Source organism: Rhinoraja longicauda, chromosome 23 (assembly GCF_053455715.1).
Source record: "Rhinoraja longicauda isolate Sanriku21f chromosome 23, sRhiLon1.1, whole genome shotgun sequence".
In the NCBI taxonomy this organism is placed as follows: Eukaryota; Metazoa; Chordata; class Chondrichthyes; order Rajiformes; family Arhynchobatidae; genus Rhinoraja; species Rhinoraja longicauda.
The window spans coordinates 33,431,263-33,449,316 of NC_135975.1; the positions used below are offsets into that span (position 1 = coordinate 33,431,263).

At 43.5% G+C, this 18,054-nt stretch overlaps 1 protein-coding gene across 2 annotated transcripts in view; it reads right to left on the minus strand.

Annotated features, from left to right (window-relative positions):
• Nucleotides 1-18,054, minus strand: part of ints13 (integrator complex subunit 13) — a 77,917-nt gene that overhangs the window by 21,924 nt on the left and 37,939 nt on the right. Inside the window, exons 9-12 of one of the 2 annotated variants that reach the window (XM_078420019.1) lie at nt 17,703-17,729; nt 16,741-16,764; nt 15,280-15,369; nt 6,236-6,325 (exon numbers count right to left, since the gene is read on the minus strand). In XM_078420019.1, the coding sequence (XP_078276145.1) occupies nt 6,236-6,325; nt 15,280-15,369; nt 16,741-16,764; nt 17,703-17,729 (231 nt within the window). The remainder of the gene's footprint in view (nt 1-6,235; nt 6,326-15,279; nt 15,370-16,740; nt 16,765-17,702; nt 17,730-18,054) is intronic. The other variant, XM_078420020.1, reaches the window with a different exon arrangement.

Below are 18,054 nucleotides of genomic sequence, written 5' to 3' on the forward strand. Positions count from 1 at the left end.
GACAGATGAAAGCAGCATGCCAACGGGCTTCTGTACTATCCTATCTACCTCAAGGTTTCAAGGTCAGTTTATTGTCACATGTACCAATTAAGGTACAATGAAATTTGAGTTACCATACAGCCAAACTAAGTGAAAAGCACAACTACATAAAAGTTAACATAAACATCCACCACAGTGGGTTCCACATTCCTCACTGTGATGGAAGGTAATAAAGTTCAAGCTTCTTCCTCTTTGTTCTCCTGCGGTCGGGGCAGTCAAACTATCCACAGTCGGGGTGATCAAAGCAGCCGACGATCGAAGTCCCCGTCGGGGTGATTGAAACTCCCGCGTCGGGGCGGTTGAAACTCTCTCCGCGCCCTGGACCTCCCGAGTCGGCCTCTTCTTACCAGAGGCCGCGGGCTTCACGATGTTAAAGTCCACAGACCTCGCGGTTGGAACTTCGATCCCTGGCAAAGGTATTGCAAGCTCCGTGATGTTAAAGTCCCGCAGACACCCGTGGCTTGGAGCGCCGGGCCGGTCTCCAGGAAAGGCCGCCAACTCCACGTTAGGCCGCAGTGCGGACGGAGATTAGAAATTTTAATTTTTTTAAATCGCATCTCCGTCGAGTTAAGAGATTGAAAAAAGTTTCCCCCAACCCCCCCCCCCCACCCAAAAAAAACCAAGGAACACTAAACATACTTTTTAACACATACAAAAAATAACAAAAAAGAAGAAAGGACATCGTTGGCGAGGCAGCCACTGCTGGTGACACCATTCTCAGGGAACAGGGAACTGTGTACTTGGACTGCTGGATGCCACTGCTCTAAGACATTCCCCAGGGCTCCTGTGTTCACTGTAAAGATCCTGTCCTGGTTTGACTTCCCAAAGTGCAACACCTGACATTTATGTGAATTAAACTCCATTTGCTATTCCTTAGCCAACGTCCAGCTGATGGAGATTCCTCACTAATGCCATCTTGACTGTCTACAGTACCATCTATTATAGACTAATCTGCAAACTTACTAATCAGCAGAAGCAGCTTCATAACTTCTGTTGCCTCAAACGCAAGAAGAAGTCTTGTACATTCTCACCCAAATCATTGATCAGCATGCCAAGTAGCAATGGGTCCAGTATCGACCCTTGAGACACACCACTCGTCACAGGCCTGCAGTCTGAAGAACACCTTCCACCACCACCCGCTGGATACACAATTGGCGTATTGGTAGAATAGGAGGTTAGCTGGATATTATCCAGTTAGCTGGTTTTCTCTGGAGCAGCGTATGAACCCATAACATTATAACTGGAGGCCTTCTGGGCCAGGGCCAAGAATGAAGTCCTTTGGTTAAGTCAAGGTCTAGCACAATCAACATGAAATATTATTCATTTCCAATCTGTACACATAGTGAAGGTCAAAAGGTTCAAAAGAAAAAGCACGTGAACCACGAAGAACTCTAACTATAGTACTTGCAGCAATGAGGAATTTAGAATAAATTGTTCAAGAATTAGGGGCCCTTTTGTAGAAATAAGTGGGGCATGAAACAGGATTGAGATGTTGAATAGATGAAGGAATTCGACTTAGGTTAGTTACCAGAGAAAGTGAATGAAGATAGGATTATAAAATGTCTTGAAACGTCGAGGCAAAGGAAGGTTATATTGACACTGAGCAATTCAGTCATCGCCCCAAGAACAAACGACAGGAGTACATGCTAACAGAACAACTGCAGTTATTTTTAAAAGGACCAGACAAGTTGTTGAGAGGCAAAGGGTTTTCAAAATATTTTCTTTCCATAGATTTTGAAAATGCTAAGTTTTCGATAATGCTCCTTTCACAGGCTTTCAGTGTTTGTCAAGTTTTTCTTCTAGTTTTATCATTCTCTCAATAATTATGCAGTCAACAAACAGGAAAGAGATGCAAGAGGGCACACTGCTATCTGGAAGTGCTTGCCCTTTTCTTGCATCAACAAATTAAATCAAAATTCGATCCTTCAGTACCACTAACACAAAATAATGTTGATGCTTCATCGTCGTAAACTGCTTCTTCATACAAATGTAATGGGACGGCAGAATAAAAATACATTCCATTAGTTACAGAAAAATACATTCCATTAGTCTGAAGAAGGGTCTCGACCCAAAACGTCACCCATTCCTTCTCTCCTGAGATGCTGCCTGACCTGCTGAGTTCCATTAGTTACAAATCTAATCAGGATCTGGAACTGCACCAGGTGGTAAATTGAGAACCAACTGTCTTCTCAGGCAGGTGACACCTAAAATATAAACCCATATTCTTGTTTGTTTTTTAATATGCTGACGAACAATGGCACTATTCCTCTTGTGTTTAATCTAGAACCAGGAAATAATCTTAAAATGAAGATGAATCATCCCAGGGTGAAGTCAGAAAATACTGCAAATACTCAATACCAGGTCAGGTCACATCTGTGGGAAGAGAAACAGTTCACGTTTCACTAAAGGAACCATGTTATAGGAAAGAAGTTGTCAAGCTGGAAAGGGCGCACAAAAGATTTACGAGGATGTTGCCAGGACTCCAGGGCCTGAGCTACAGGGAGAGGTTGAGCAGGCTGGGATTCTCACTCTTGAGCACAGGAGGATGATGGGCGATCTTGCAGAGGCATATAAAATCATGCGAGGAATAGATAGGGTAAACATACAGAGTCTCTCTGCCTAGGGGAATCGAGAACCAGAGGACAAAGGTTTAAGGTGAGGGTGTGGAAGATTTAATAGGAACCTGAGGGGTGACTTTTAAAAAAACCCCGCAATAGATGGTGGGTGCATGGAATGAGCTGCCCGAGGAGGTAGTTGAGGCAGGTGCTTTCACAATGTTTAAGAAACATTTAGATAGGTACATGGATATGATAGGTTTGAGGGATATGAGCCAAACGCAGGCAGGTGGGACTAGTGTAGATGGGACATGTTGGTCAGTGTGGGCAGGTTGGGCTGATGGGCCTGTTTTTCCACACTATATGACTATGATAGACCGTTCATCACAATTGGGAAGGAGACAAAAGAAGCTTGTTAAGCCTGTTGGTGGGTGGAGGAGGTGGGACAGCACATTGATGCAATCATAAAGAGTGCACATCAATGTTGCTAGTTCCTTAGAAGACTAAGCTTGAACTTCTACAGGTGTACGTTAGAGAGCATACTGACTGCTTGCATCAGTCTGGTTTAGCAATCCGAATGCCCAGAAACGAGGCAGATTACAAAGAGAGACGCTGCCCGGTCCATCATCACAGGAACTGATCTCCCCACCATCAAAGAGATCTACAGGAGGCGCTGCCTCAAAAGGCAGCCAGTATCCCAGACTGCCGCCACACTGGCTATGCGCTCAATTCACTCCCATCATCAGTAAGAAGGTATGCGAGTCTGAAAACCATGACCACAAGGTTCAAGAATAGATTCTTCCCAACGACTATCAGGCTCTTGAACACAACACAACACTCACAGTACTGGACTGCCTTTGGTTGCACTGACGGCTTTAGGGTTTTGATTTGCACCAGCATTGGGGTTATTTATATCCTGCGTGGGTTTCCTCCGGGTGTTCCGGCTTCCTTCCACATCTCAAAGGCGTGCGGGTTTGTAGGTTAAATGGCTGCTGCAGAAATTGCCCCAGGGTGTGTAGGGTGTGAATGCAAAAGTGGGATAACATAGAACTGGTGTGAATGGGAATCAATTGTTGGCCTGGACTCGGTGTACCGAAGGGCCTGTTTGCATGCTGTATCTCTGAACTTAAACTTAAAACGTTGTACAAAATGGCCATACAATCCATGTTCAGTTTCTCCAAAGCAACCGGGGCTGCATTGTGACACTGAATGCAATATAGAGCTTGAAAGAAGTTCAAGTGAATCGCTGCTTCTTCTGAGGAAGCTGTTGGGGTTGCTGGATGGTGCAAAGAGAAGAGGTGAAAGCACGTGCTGTTGCACCATTTGTGGTTGCCATGCAAAGTGCCGTTTCTGGGAATGGAAGTGTGGGTAGGTAGTTGTGAACGGAATGGTCCCTGTGAAATGCTGAGAGGGGGAAAAATGGGGAAGATGTTTCTAGAGGTGGAATCTCATTAAAGGTGGTGGAAATTTCAGAGACTGGTTTGCGGAAGCAGGCTGGAAGAAGACGATGAGAGAGTTTCTATCCTTACTCTGTTGCAGAGGAGAAGGGGTTGGAGCAGAAGTGCTGGACATGCAGTCAAATGATTGTTAATAATGATGGGGAGGACCACTGTTCAGGAAGGAGGAAGGCATTTTGGAGACTCCAGTGCTGATACATTGAGGAACAGTGCAAGCTTAAGTAACAGCATCTTACTTTCGGTCTGGGCACATTGCAACCTTTTCGACATAATATTTAATTCTACGACTTCAGGAACTTGATTTCTCTGTCTGTATCTGTGATCTGTCTGTGATAGTGGTTCTGCTTGCTTGACATTTTCTCTTCCCATTTTTTTCTTTTCTTTCCTGTGGGAGTGAAGGATGTGTCCAGCGTGACGTGACCTGCCCTACATTATTTTGTCCATGTCCCCACTCTCTATCTGCTCCCATTCACTCATTACGCAATAACCTTGTTTATAGTTCATCCCTATGATCATCACAGTTTTGCCCTGTCAGAGAAATCCCCCTTCCCAGCAACTTAATAAGCTTCTTCTCTCTCCTTCTCAAATCAGGCAAACGCTCTTCAACCTCAAAGATTAACACTGCTTCTCTTCCCACAGAACAAGAAAAAAAGTCAGCATAGGGTTGAGAGGGGAAAATAGATTTAGCCATGGTCGAAAGGCAGATCTGACTCGATGGGTCCTATGTCTTATGCTCCGTCTGGTCTGCTGAGTATTTTCAGCATTTTCTGTTTTAATTTTAGATTTGCAGCACCTGCTGTTTTTTTTTAATTTTCAGAAATAAAATCGGGGATATTCACTTCATTGTTAAACACATAACAGCAATGTGCGCTTTAAAACTAATTACTGCAAAATTCAGTGTGTTAGATGCTGCTACTTTTTGGAATCTTCAATTTAAAAATTACCTACCTTGGGTAGAAAATATTTACCCTTTCCCTTATAAATGTTAGCTAAATAATTTTTTTAAAGTCCTAAAACTATTCCATTAACAATACATTGCAATATGTTTTACAAGCTCCTGGCTTTGAATAAAGTTTACCAAAATATAAACTGTTCAAGCATCAGGAAGTAGCAATGTTAAAGAACTCGAATTTCACCAAGCCTACTTTTATTAGATAAGTAAACATTATAAGGCCACATTAGTGTGTTTTTATTTCCCTTGTTCCTTTCATATTGTTTTCACCCTTTCAAAAAGTTCAGAAAGCAGTCAGCAACTAATATTTAGGTCACTTCTTCCAGATGATGCTGTAAAGTGAAGTAACAAATGAAAATGGTGCTGCTTTTAATCTGGGCAAAAAGTTGTCAAAAGAAATGCAATAACGCTAGGATGTAGTCCCATCGATTACTGTTTAATTAGAAGAGGTTAAATTAGCCAGGGGTTATTTAACCAAGCTTCAAGTGGTACCTTCAATGGGGCATAACTTTATCTCCCTCCAGCTTCTGATCATAATGTCAATAGACTAGTTCATAAGTGATCGGAGCAGAATTAGGCCATTCAGCCCTTCAAGTCCATTCCGCCATTCAATCATAGCTGATTTATCTTTCCCTCTTAACTCCATTCTCCTGCCTACTCCCTATAACTCCTGACATCCGTTCTAATCAAGAACCAATCTCTGCCTTAAAAATATCATTGACGGCCTCCACAGCCTTCTGTGCCAATGAAGTCCACAGTCTCACTACCCTCTGGCGAATGAAGTTCCTTCTCATCTCCTTCCTAAAGGAACATCCTTTAATTCTGAGGCTATGACCTCTGGTCCTAGACTTCATTTCAGACAGGTTACATTAGCACTTCAAGTGCAAGGACTAAGCCTTTACCTACAATTCATGAACAAACAAAACAATATATAAATAGTACAATGAAAGCAGTATCAATGGATATCAGGAAATTAATGACAGGATAAAGTTACAAGCATACCCAATCATCCCCTTTTAACTGGTTATTAAAACTCACTATTATCATGTGTATCAGTAACATGAAAGAATAAGGCTCTTTGTTACAACAGCTACATGCAGAGAAAGATATTAAAACGAATGACAAACCAACATTTTAATCTCGATATTTGTCATAAGGTGATGCCCAGCTGAAGCAGTTTTGATGCAACTTCTACAAATAGACCAGCTATTAAATACGGCAAAGGTACCCACCATTTAATAAGAAGTTTGTTAGGCAAGAAGAGGGTCTACTGTTTACATCCACGGGTGATATTCTGTAAGCTCCTGTGCAATAGTGCAACTCTGAAAGAAATAAACATTACATATAATAAAAATATAGCAAATATCTGTGTAGACACAAAATGCTGGAGTAACTCAGCGGGTCAGGCAGCACCTCGGGAGAGAAGGAATGGGTGACATTTTGGGTCGAGACCCTTCTTCAGACTGTATGTTTAGTTTGGTTTATTGTCATGTGTACTGAGGTACTGTGAAAAGCTTTTGTTGTGTTTTAACCAGTCAGCGGAAAGACATGATTACAATCGAGTCAACCAGTGTACAGATACAGGATAAAGGGAATGACATTTAGTGCAAGGTAAAGTCCAGTAAAGTGTGATTAAAGGGGGTCTCCAATGATGTAAACAATGGCTCAGGACAGCTCTCTGGTTGGTCAAGGGATTGTTCAGTTGCCTGATAACAGCTGGGAAAATACTGTCCCCGAATCTGGAGGTGTGCATTTTCATACTTTTTTACCTCTTGCCTAATGGGAGAGGGGAGAAAAGGGAGCGAGACCTGACCTTGATTATGCTGGTGGCCTAGCTGAGAGAGCCTGGTGTAAATTGAGTCAATGGAAGGGAGGTTGGTTTGTGTGCTGGTCTGGCAGCAACCACAATTCCCTGCAATTTCTTATGGTCTTGGATGGAGCTGTTCCCAAACCATGCTGTGAGAACAGTTCCATCCAAGACCGCAAAAAATGTGCTGAACGAAATCAGTGGGTCAGGCAGCATCTGTCGAGAAGTGGACAGGCGACATTTCGTGTCCAGTCCCACTGCCTCCTCAGATGCTGCCCAACCTGCTGAGTTCTTCGACCACTGTGTTTTGCTCAAGATTCCAGCATCTGCAAGTCCATGCGTCTCTGGCAAATATCGAAGCGACACACAAAAAGCTGGAGCAACTCAGGGTACAGGCAGCATCTCTTGAGAGAAGGATTGGATGACTTTTCGGGTCGAGACCCTTCTTCAGACTGATAGTCGGGGAGAAGGAAACTAGAGATATGGAAGGATACAAAGAGAATGTAAGGTGTGAAAAGGACAGATCAAAGCAGATGCTCAAGGAAATGTACAATGGTTCATTGTGAGCTGACAAGGCATACAATCAGTAAAATTAATCAGGACAGTGAAACTAGTCGGAGAACTAGGGTGGGGAAGGAATGGAGAGAGAGGGAAAGCAAGGGTTAATTAAAATTCGAGAAATCAATATATATACCGCTGGGGTGTAAGCTGCCCAAGCGAAATATAAGGTGCTGTTCCTCCAATTTGTGTTTGGCCTCACTCTGACAGTGGACAGAAAGGTCATTATGGGAATGGGAGTTAAAATGTTTAGCAACTGGGAGATCTTTAGCAAAGGCAGATATCTAAAGCAGTTATTCTAAATGCCTGGTCGGAACAATCTCTCGAACAATCTCTCATACAATCTCGGCACGGTGGCGCAGCGGTAGAATTGTTGCCTTACCAAGCTTGCAGCACCGGAGACCCGGGTTCGATCCCGACTATGGGTGCTGTCTGTACGGAGTTTGTGGGTTTTCTCCGAGATCTTCGGTTTCCTCCCACACTCCAAAGACGTAAGTAAATTGGCTTGGTAAATGTAAAAATTGTCCCTAGTGTGTGTAGGATAGTATTAATATGCGGGGATAGCTGATTGGCGCGGACCTGGTTGGCCGTAGGGCCCGTTTTTGCGCTGTATCACTGAAGTAAACTCAACTAAAGATCTTTGCTGCACAAAGTAGCTAAAGACAAATGAAATAATAAATACAGACGAAGACAAAGTGGTTTACATCAAAATATTGCAGATTAAAAAATGGTAGAAACACCCACCAGGATAGGCAGTGACTGTGGAAAGCAAAACAGATTTAACACTAAGTCGAAGGGCTTTTGACAGAACATGAGGGTCTTCAAACGGAAACTAACTCTTTCACAATCATTGTGGGTCACCGTCAAGCAGATGCTCCACAAGTGTTACGGACACACGTTTGAGGATGTGCTGAAGATTAAGCAAACTAATTAAGCTGGTTTGCTTGTACGAGGACATGAAAATTGGAGCAAGGAATAAAGAAAGGGGGATTTCTTAATAATTTAAGTGCCTCTTAAAGCCTTGAGGTTTTTAGATAGGAACATAAATACGCAGGGAAAGGAAGGACATGGATCATATGCTAAATTAAGAAGATTACAATAAATCAATTTAATTAGCCATCGTGCTTGGCAGGTTCATGGTGGGCCTATTCATGTGCTGTACTGTTCTATGTTGATATGAGAGGCTACTACACATGCTAAGCCTTCGTGGTCTTGGCAGCAATATGTTAGCAAGGATAAAGACGTGTATCTGACAGAAGGGAAGGTCAGAAGAAGTGCAAGTTGTAAGAGCCTATAAATGGATGTAGATTTACTAAGCGAGTAAGCAAACTTTGGTGAACAGAGAACGCAGGAAAATGAATAGAAAAAGTTTAGAGGCATATGGGCCAAACGTGAATAAGTGGCATAGATGGGCAACATGGTTGTCATAGCTGTGTTGAGCCCAAAGTTATTTTTCTGTGCCATGTGACTGTATTCACATAGATTATACAGTTTAATAAGAAAAGTTGAAAAGGATTGAATTGAAGAGAGACTTCAATACTCACAGATTTGAGTGTAGCTACGTAAAACACAAAGTCACTGTACAGATAGAATAAGTAATTAGTAAGGCAAAAGGAATGTTTGCATTGATAGCAGTGGGATTGGAGTAGAGTTGTAGGGAAGTCTTTCTGCAATTGGAGAACATGGATAGGCAATGAAACATCACCCATCCATGTTCTCTAGAGATGCTGCCTGACCCACTGAGTTACTTCAGTATTTTGTGTCTTGCTTTGGTAAACCAGCATTTTGCAGTTCCTTGAGATTACATATAAGCAGTTTAAGAATAAGGGGTTACCCTTTACATAGAAACATAAAAATTGGTGCAGGAGTTGGCCATTCGGCCCCTCGAGCCAGCACCGCCATTCAATACGATCACGGCTGATCATCCAGGATCAGTACCCCGTTCCTGCTTTTTCCCCATATCCCTTGATTCCGTTAGCCCGAAGAGCTAAATCTAACACTCTCTTGAAAACATCCAGTGAATTGGCCTCCACTGCCTTCTGTGGTAGAGAATTCCACTGATTCATCTCTCTGGGTGAAAAAGTTCTTCCTCATCCTCACCTCGTAAATGGCCTACCCCTTATTCTTAAACTGTGATCCCTGGTTCCAGCACCGAGCCTTGCAGCACCCCACTAGTCACTGCCTGCCATTCTGAAAAGGACCCGTTAATTCCTACTCTTTGCTTCCTGTCTGCCAACCAGTTCTCTATCCGTGTCAATACCTTACCCCCAATACAGTGTGCTCTAATTTTGTACACTAACTCTTGTGTGGGAACTTATCAAAGGCTTTTTGAAAGTCCAGATACACCACATTCATTGGCTCTCCCTTATCCATTCTACTTGTTACATCCTCAAACAATTCCAAACAATTAGTCAAGCATAAATTAGCCCTTCATAAATCCATCCTGTCACTGCTTTCCAAATGCGCTGCGATAACATCTTTAATAATCGACTCCAGCATCTTCCCCACTACCGATGTAAGGCTGACGGGTCTATAATTCCCCGTTTTCTTTCTCCCTCCTTTCATAAAAAGTGGAGTTACATTGGCTATCCTCCAGCACACAGGAACTGATCCAGAGTCGAGAGAACATTGGAAAATGATCACCAGTGCATCCACGATTTCTAGGGCCACCTCCTTGAGTACTCTGGGATGTAGACAATTAGGCCCTGGGGATTTATCTGCCTTCAGTCCCAACAGTTACCTAACACCATTTTCTGACTAATGTGGATTCCCTTCAGTTCCTCCCTCTAAAGCATGGGTCTCCAAACTATGGCCCACGGGCCACATTCGGCCTGCCACAAGATTTTATCCGGCCCACGGCAAGCTCAGGCGGCAGGGACTGGAGGCAGAAGCTGCCGGCGAAGGTTCACCGGAGAGCGGATCGCCACTGACCCAGAGCCGGGACAAGGCGAGAGATCGCAGCGCCCCCTCGCTAACACAAAACCCAAGGAAACGTCCCTCCTCGCCGCCACCGCTCACCACGGGGTAGAGAGAAGGGAGGTGGAGGAGAGAGTCGGGTAGAGGGAGCAGCGGGTGAGAGCGCGGGGAGAGGGAGGGTGTCAGAGGGTCCGGTGAAGGAGCGCCGCCACTTGCGGGGGCTGCTCTCTCCCTCCCATAGCCAGCGAGTTCTGCGTCGCTCCTCCACTCTCTTCCCCGGCCCCGTCTCCCTCTAACGCAGCGAAATAAGAACCAAACACAAGTGAAACCTCCCTCCTCGTCGCTGCCGCCGCTCACCCCGGGGATGCGGGGCTTCTGAACAACAAATACACTTGTGTTTGTTCTTATTTCGCTGCGTTAGAGGGAGACGGGGCCGGGGAAGAGAGTGGAGGAGCGGCGCAGATCTTGCTGTCTCTGGGAGAGAGAGAGGGAGCAGCCCCCGCAAGTGGCGGCGCTGACACCCTCCCTCTCCCCGCGCTCCCGCTCTCACCCGCTGCTCCATCTACCCCGATTCTTTCGCCCCCCCCCCATTATCTCTCTCCCCCCCTCCCCCACATTCACAAAAATGTGCCAAATATGTGGCCCTCATGCTGAAAAGTTTGGAGGCCCCTGCTCTAAAGATAGAGATAAGGTCAAAACACTTCTGAGAGGTGCAAATCTTTGGAATTCCCTGCCCTAGAAAGCTGTGGAGGTTGAGGTAATTGAAAACTGAAAATGGGCAGATTCTTGGACGTAGAGACCTATGGGGATATCAGGCAGAAGAGTAGAAATTCAAGACTCGATCAGTCATGATTTTATTGAATGAGAGAGCAGAAGGGTCCTTAAGGCTATTCTGGTTTCTATTTCTAATGTCCTTATCTGACAAACTGTTGAGGAAGGTAGACATAAATTGCTGGAGTAACTCAGCGGGTCAGGCAGCATCTCTGGAGAAAAGGAATAGGTGACGTTTCAGGTCAAAACCCTTCTTCAGTCGGTCGGAAGAAGGGTTTCCACCCGAAACTTCACCTATTCCTTTTCTCCAGAAATGCTGCCTGACCCGCTGAGTTACTCGAGTAATTTTTTTTTTCTGGTGTAAAATAGCATCTGCAGTTCCTTCCTACAAAGCAATTGAGAACGTTGTGTGGAGAAGTGCACTAATAGATTTCAAAGAATTATAACTGCACTAACAGTCATTAACTGCACTGGATTCAGGTAAAGCATCAGACTTCAGTAGCTAACATCTCGGCCTTATCTAGCCACGTCTTCATTACAGCATTAGGTTTTTCTGCTCCAAATGTTTGTTGCTTTTCACTGATCTGTTCCAAGATGCTCTCCAACAATGTGATGTCAACTGGGCTTAAGACTACAACAGCCAAAAACATGGAATTGAGAACTCATTGTACCCTCACATTTCACATATTGTTCCCACGGATTGCTGCCTCTTCTCCCAATGGGTGAGTCTGCCTTGCACAAATGATGATGGACCAATCTCCAGCAGGTCCCTCACAGACAAAAACACTGAAAGAATGTTGATCACGGTCAGACCAATCTCCCACAGCCCTTGCTGAAGCCAGAACGGTTACAGGGAGAGGCTCTGGGGAGAAATTCTTGTATTAGCAAGTTTGGTCTCAATAGACAATAGGTGCAGGAGGAGGCCATTCGGCCCTTCGAGCCAGCACCGCCATTCAATGTGATCATGGCTGATCATTCTCAATCAGTACCCCGTTCCTGCCTTCTCCCCATACCCCCTGACTCCGCTATCCTTAAGAGCTCTATCTAGCTCTCTCTTGAATGCATTCAGAGAATTAGCCTCCACTGCCTTCTGAGGCAGAGAATTCCACAGATTCACAACTCTCTGACTGCAAAAGTTTTTCCCCATTTCAGTTCTAAATGGCCTACCCCTTATTCTTAAACTGTGGCCCCTTGTTCTGGACTCCCCCAACATTGGGAACATGTTTTCTGCCTCTAACGTGTCCAACCCCTTAATAATCTTATACGTTTCGAGATCTCTCTTCTCAAAGTTTATTGATTTCCACTGCCAATGCTAACTGGGATCTTATAATAATAATAATAATAATAATAATAATATTCATTTATTGTCATTGCAACGAGTACAACAAAATTAAAAAATAGCCAATCCTGACGGTGCGTAAAAACATATATGCAATAAATGCAAAAAACAAATAAATACAATTATATTAAGTACAAAAGTTTTAACAGTGTTGCCTAGTGCAGAAAGTAGTGTTCAGTTCTCGTATGGCCCTGGGGTAAAAACTGTTCTTAAGTCTGTTTGTTCGGGATTTGATCGACCTGAAACGTCGACCAGAGGGCAGATGAACAAACAGACGGTGACCGGGGTGGGATGGATCTTTTATTATTTTGCCTGCTCTACTGAGGCAGCGTAGGCTGAACAGGTGCTCCAGGGAGGGCAGTGAGCAGCCGATGATCTTCTGGGCCGTCGTGATGACCCTCTGAAGGGCCTTCCGGTCCTTTTCTGAGCAGCTGGCATACCATGTGGTTATATAGTATGCCAGCACACTCTCGATGGAGCAGCGATAGAAGGACATCATGAGCTTCTCCTGCAGGTTGGTCTTCCTGAGGATCCTCAGGAAGTGGAGTCTCTGCTGTGCCTTCTTCACTGTGGTGATGGTGTTGGTAGACCAGGTAAGATCCTCTGCGATGTGCGTACCCAGGAACCTGAAAGCGGGTACCCTTTCCACACAGACCCCATTGATGTAGAGTGGGTCGTGTTCTGCACTGGTTTTCCTGAAGTCTATTATAAGTTCCTTTGTTTTGGAGGAGTTCAGGACAAGATTGTTCACTGAACACCATGCTGCCAGCCTTTGGATTTCATCCCTGTAGGCTGTCTCATCTCCTCCTGAGATGAGTCCAACCACAGTCGTGTCATCCGCGAACTTGATGATGGTGTTGATGGGATGGGTGGGGGCGCAGTCGTGAGTGTAGAGGGAGTAAAGGATGGGGCTCAACACACAGCCCTGTGGTGAGCCGGTGCTCAGTGTAATGGTGGAGGAGAGGTGAGGGCCTATTTTGACGGTCTGGGGGCGGTTGGTCAGGAAGTCCTTGATCCATTGGCAGATGGTTTGGGAAAATCCAAGGTCAGAAAGTTTGGTGACCAGTCTGCTTGGGATGACCGTGTTAAAGGTAGAGCTGAAGTCGAGGAAGAGCATCCTCACATAGCTCCCCTGGTGTTCAAGGTGGGTCAGTGCAGTGTGAAGAGCGGTGGCGATGGCATCCCCTGTAGACCTATTTGCTCTGTAGGCAAACTGGTATGGGTCGAAGGTGGGTGGGAGGCTGGCTTTGATGTGCTGCAGGACCAGTCTCTCGAAGCACTTTGTGATGACCGGTGTGAGTGATACCGGACGGTAGTCGTTAAGGCCGCTGATGACAGACTTTTTCGGCAGTGGGATGATTGTGGCGGACTTCAGGCAGGGAGGGATGGTGGATTTTAAAAGGGACAGGTTGAAGATTTTTGTGAAGACCTCAGATAATTGGTCTGCACATTCCCTCAGCACTCTGCCCGTCACACCATCGGGGCCTGCAGCTTTCCTGGGATTCAATGCTCTGAGCACGCGCTTAACATCATTCTCCTGCACAGTGAAGGTGTTGCTGTCAGGTGCTGGAGAGGGTGTTATGTCTGCCACTGCAGCTTTCACCTCGAAACGAGCAAAGAAACAGTTAAGTTCCTCTGCCAGCGAGGCGTCGCCGTCGGCAGTCGTGCGGTTGCTGGTCTTGTAGTTGGTGATGTGCTGGATGCCTTGCCATACCCGCCGTGGGTCATTGTTGGTAAAGTGGTCCTCAATCTTCCTCTTGTAGGACGCTTTGGCATCCTTGATGCCTCTCTTCAGGTTGGTTCTAGCAGCACTGTATAGAGCTCTATCACTAGACCTGAAGGCGGTGTTACGGTCCTTGAGGAGAGACCTGACATCCTTTGTCATCCAGGGCTTCTGATTGGGATACAACCGGATACGTTTGTCGACGGTGACATTGTCAACACAGTTTTGGATGTAGCAGAGTACAGTTGATGTATACTCCTCCAAGTCCTGATCCTCAAAAATATCCCAGTTGGTCCTTTCGAAGCAATCCTGCAGCTGCGAGGAAGCTCCTTCAGGCCATGTCTTAATAGTCTTTATGGTGACTGGAGCTTTCCTCCTGAGTGGGGTGTATGCTGGAGTTAAGAATATGGACAGGTGATCTGACTGCCCCAGGTGTGGTAGTGGTGCTGACCTGAAACCCTTCTTAATATTTGAATAAACCTTGTCTAGTGTGTTTTTCCCCCTGGTAGCACATCTTATGTGTTGTTCAAGTTTCGGGAGAACTGACTTTAGGTCTGCATGATTGAAGTCCCCGGCTATGATGTGGGCTGCTTCTGGATATGTGCTCTGTTGTGAGTTTATTGCACCGAGCAGGTAGCCTAAAGCTGTGCTAGCGTTAGCATTCGGTGGGATGTAGACTGCTGTTACTATAACCACTGTAAATTCACGAGGAAAGTAAAAAGGCCTGCATTTAACTGTTAGGAACTCCAGATCAGGAGAACAATGGCTATCCATGATTTGGATGTTAGTGCACCAGTTGTTGTGCACGTAAATGCATAACCCCCCCCCTGCTCTTACCGGAGTCGATGTTTCTGCCCCAGCGAAACGCTGTACGCCCGGCTAGTTCAATGGCTCCGTCTGGGATAAGTGCAGTGATAAATACCCCACAATTGCATCTTTTAATTAAACCCTTAAATAGATCATGGCTACACTACACTATGTGGATTCATTCCATGCAAGTAGAGACTTGAAATACAGAAGTAAAACAATCATGAATCACCCTTTCTGCAACTGGATAAAATCATCTTATTGAAATATTTGTGAGTATACTAAAAAATAAATGTAAGTGATATTATGAATATTTATCCTGTTGATTTACAAGTAATTTAAATGTCATACCTACCTATATTATTAGTTCGTGGAGTACACCACTTTAATGTCACAGTATCTTTGACAACGCTTTCTCTATTGCTGTTACATAGATGTGGGTCAACTGCAACATAAAACCAAATAGAAAATAGCATTCAGTTTGAACAAGGCAAATTCAAAACATTTAGCGCAAATTAAAACTCCATTTTAATGCTCTGGAAGAGAAATATCAAAAAGTAAGACAAAGCAGATCCTGAAGACTTAAGATTATTTTCATGAGAGTTCAATGCAAACTATATTGAATAGCTACATACTTATTGCAGTAAGACTCAACTTTAGCCATGGCTTCAATGAGATGCCTTGGCAGATAATAACCAAAGCTAAAGAAATGAGAATGGTGCATACGGGGTGGGCTTCCACTCCCAACTATAATTAAAGAACAGAAGGTGTAGTTCAAGGGAATATGCCCAGATTGTTACCCTGCACACTTGGTTCTCCAATTAATGAGCCTGGGAAGATCTGGTCAAACCTAGCCATGTCTTTGGGAGTAAGCAAAAATGGTAACAGATCCTTTCTATCAGTAGCAAGCATTCAGTATTTTGTATTTCTGACACAATTTAGCCCAAGTGTTATCCTGTAACGTCCAAGTAAAATTAATAGTTTAAAATAGATAGCCAGTGGTGGCAGATTCATTAAGTAGCAACGCTGCAGATCACGTACAAATGTATTCCAGTATTTTGAAATGGCTGTCCATTTAAACCCATTCTGCTGTCCCTTACAAGCATTTCTTGTTTTCCTTTTTATTTTTCGTACTCCACTTCATAATATGAGCTGAATGTTATATTAGGTACTCCATTTAATATTCTTACAACTTGCTGCATAAAGACACCTCTTTTTTTTCTCCCTTTGTTCCATTTAACACCCTTGCATTTGTACTCCGATGAAGAGTCTGGACCCGAAACGTCGACTAATCCGTTTCTCCAGACACGCTGAGTTACTCCAGCAATTTGTGTCTATCTTCCCTTGTATTTACACCTTGGGTCAACTAGATGAAATAGATTTCCTCTTGATTTAATTTATGTGAATCTTTCCGGTTATTTATCCGGATTTTATTTATTAAGTTGTCATTTGGTTTTGAAGACATCTACTAAATCAGTTCTCAGACCTTAAAGCCCATTAGTTCAAAAAATAATTCCTTTCCTCTAGATAAGAAGCACGCATTATTATTGATATAAATTCTACTCTGTTCTTCCCAGGCTCTTGATATCTCTTGAAAGGCAAAATCAAAATTGAACAATCAAGATTATTCAAGGATAATTCAAATTGATTTTGGTTCATGTACATTTGCATTGATGTTCCAGCTTTGAAAGAGGACTCATACAAATCTGATGTCAGACTGGACTTCATCTACACCAATCAGTATCCCCTTTGGAAGAAATTCTAAACCTGTTTAAAAAAACTGTCAAATGAAACACTAAGTTACACTACCAGTTACCTTTCTTTCCTTTGAAGTGGTCACCTACAAATGTAAGAAGTATATTAAGATTTTTCTTCTAACATGAATTCAAGCAACAGTAATCTAAACTTATGCTGGCTTCAATAGCTTCAGTGCAGGCACTGGAACACCAAGCTCAACTTATAAACATGATAAGAATATTTACACGCTAACTGGAGATGCTGAAACATTTTCTATTATGCAGGTACCAAGTTATGAAAGGATCTTGTCATATCAGAGTTATACCTTACAAGATGACAGCAATTGAAAGAACATAATATCTTAGCATTACTCTAGTATTTTGCTTAACTGGTTCTTGAAATTTAACTACTGAAGTGAACCAAATTTAAGATTAAACTTGCATCCCATCATTTATATTTCCCTAACAGACGCAAGGTGCTGGAGTAACTGAGCGGGTCACGCACCATCTCTGGAGAAAACTGATGGATTACGTTTCGGGTCAGAACCCTTCCTCGGATCATCCTTTTCTCCAGAGATGCTGCCTGGCCAGTTAAGTTACTCCGGTACTGTCTCTTCTGCAGTTCCTTCTTACACATTTATATTTCTCAAATGTGCCCTTTTTTAACCCATGAAAACTGCCATAATGCTGTGAGCAGTTAAGACTTTGCATTTCACAAGGAGAAATTTAAAAAAAAAATCTTCACAGCAAGGTCCACTTAAGGCAGCAACATAAATACTCAGATAACCTGTTTTAGAAGTGTTGATTGTGAAATAAACATTGGTCTCTCAAGAGAACCCCCTTCTCTTTTTTATATAATACTGTAGGGTATTTTTCTCAGTTTCAACATCTACTAAAATACAGCAACCTTGACAAGCAGTCCTGCCCAGGCTGACCTGCATGAGAGTGCTGCCATAAAAGGTGCAGTTCCAATGCAAATACAATTCAGATTCAAACCAAGTTCAAAATTGTATGCAATTATAGTTAATAACATTTGACATACATGTTATTGCCGGCATGTTCTTCCCTTCTGTAAGTAAAAACAAACAACTTAGTATTTAAAAAGCACAAAATGACAAACTTCAAATTGCTAACAATATCATAAAGCTCATTTCCCAGCATTGATTCTTTTGTTTTGTATTCTCAAGAAAATCTTTTGTCACAAAACTACCATTCAGATATTTTCTGAAGCCACTGCACAAATTCCATAAAATGTATTACTTAATAAAATGCATGGTGATAATCATAATCACATTATGTCAAGATATAGATTGTGCTAATTTGCACAGATACAAGGTCCAACTTTCATCCAAGCCAGTTTGAACCTTTTAGCACTTGTTCAGGCCAAACTTAAT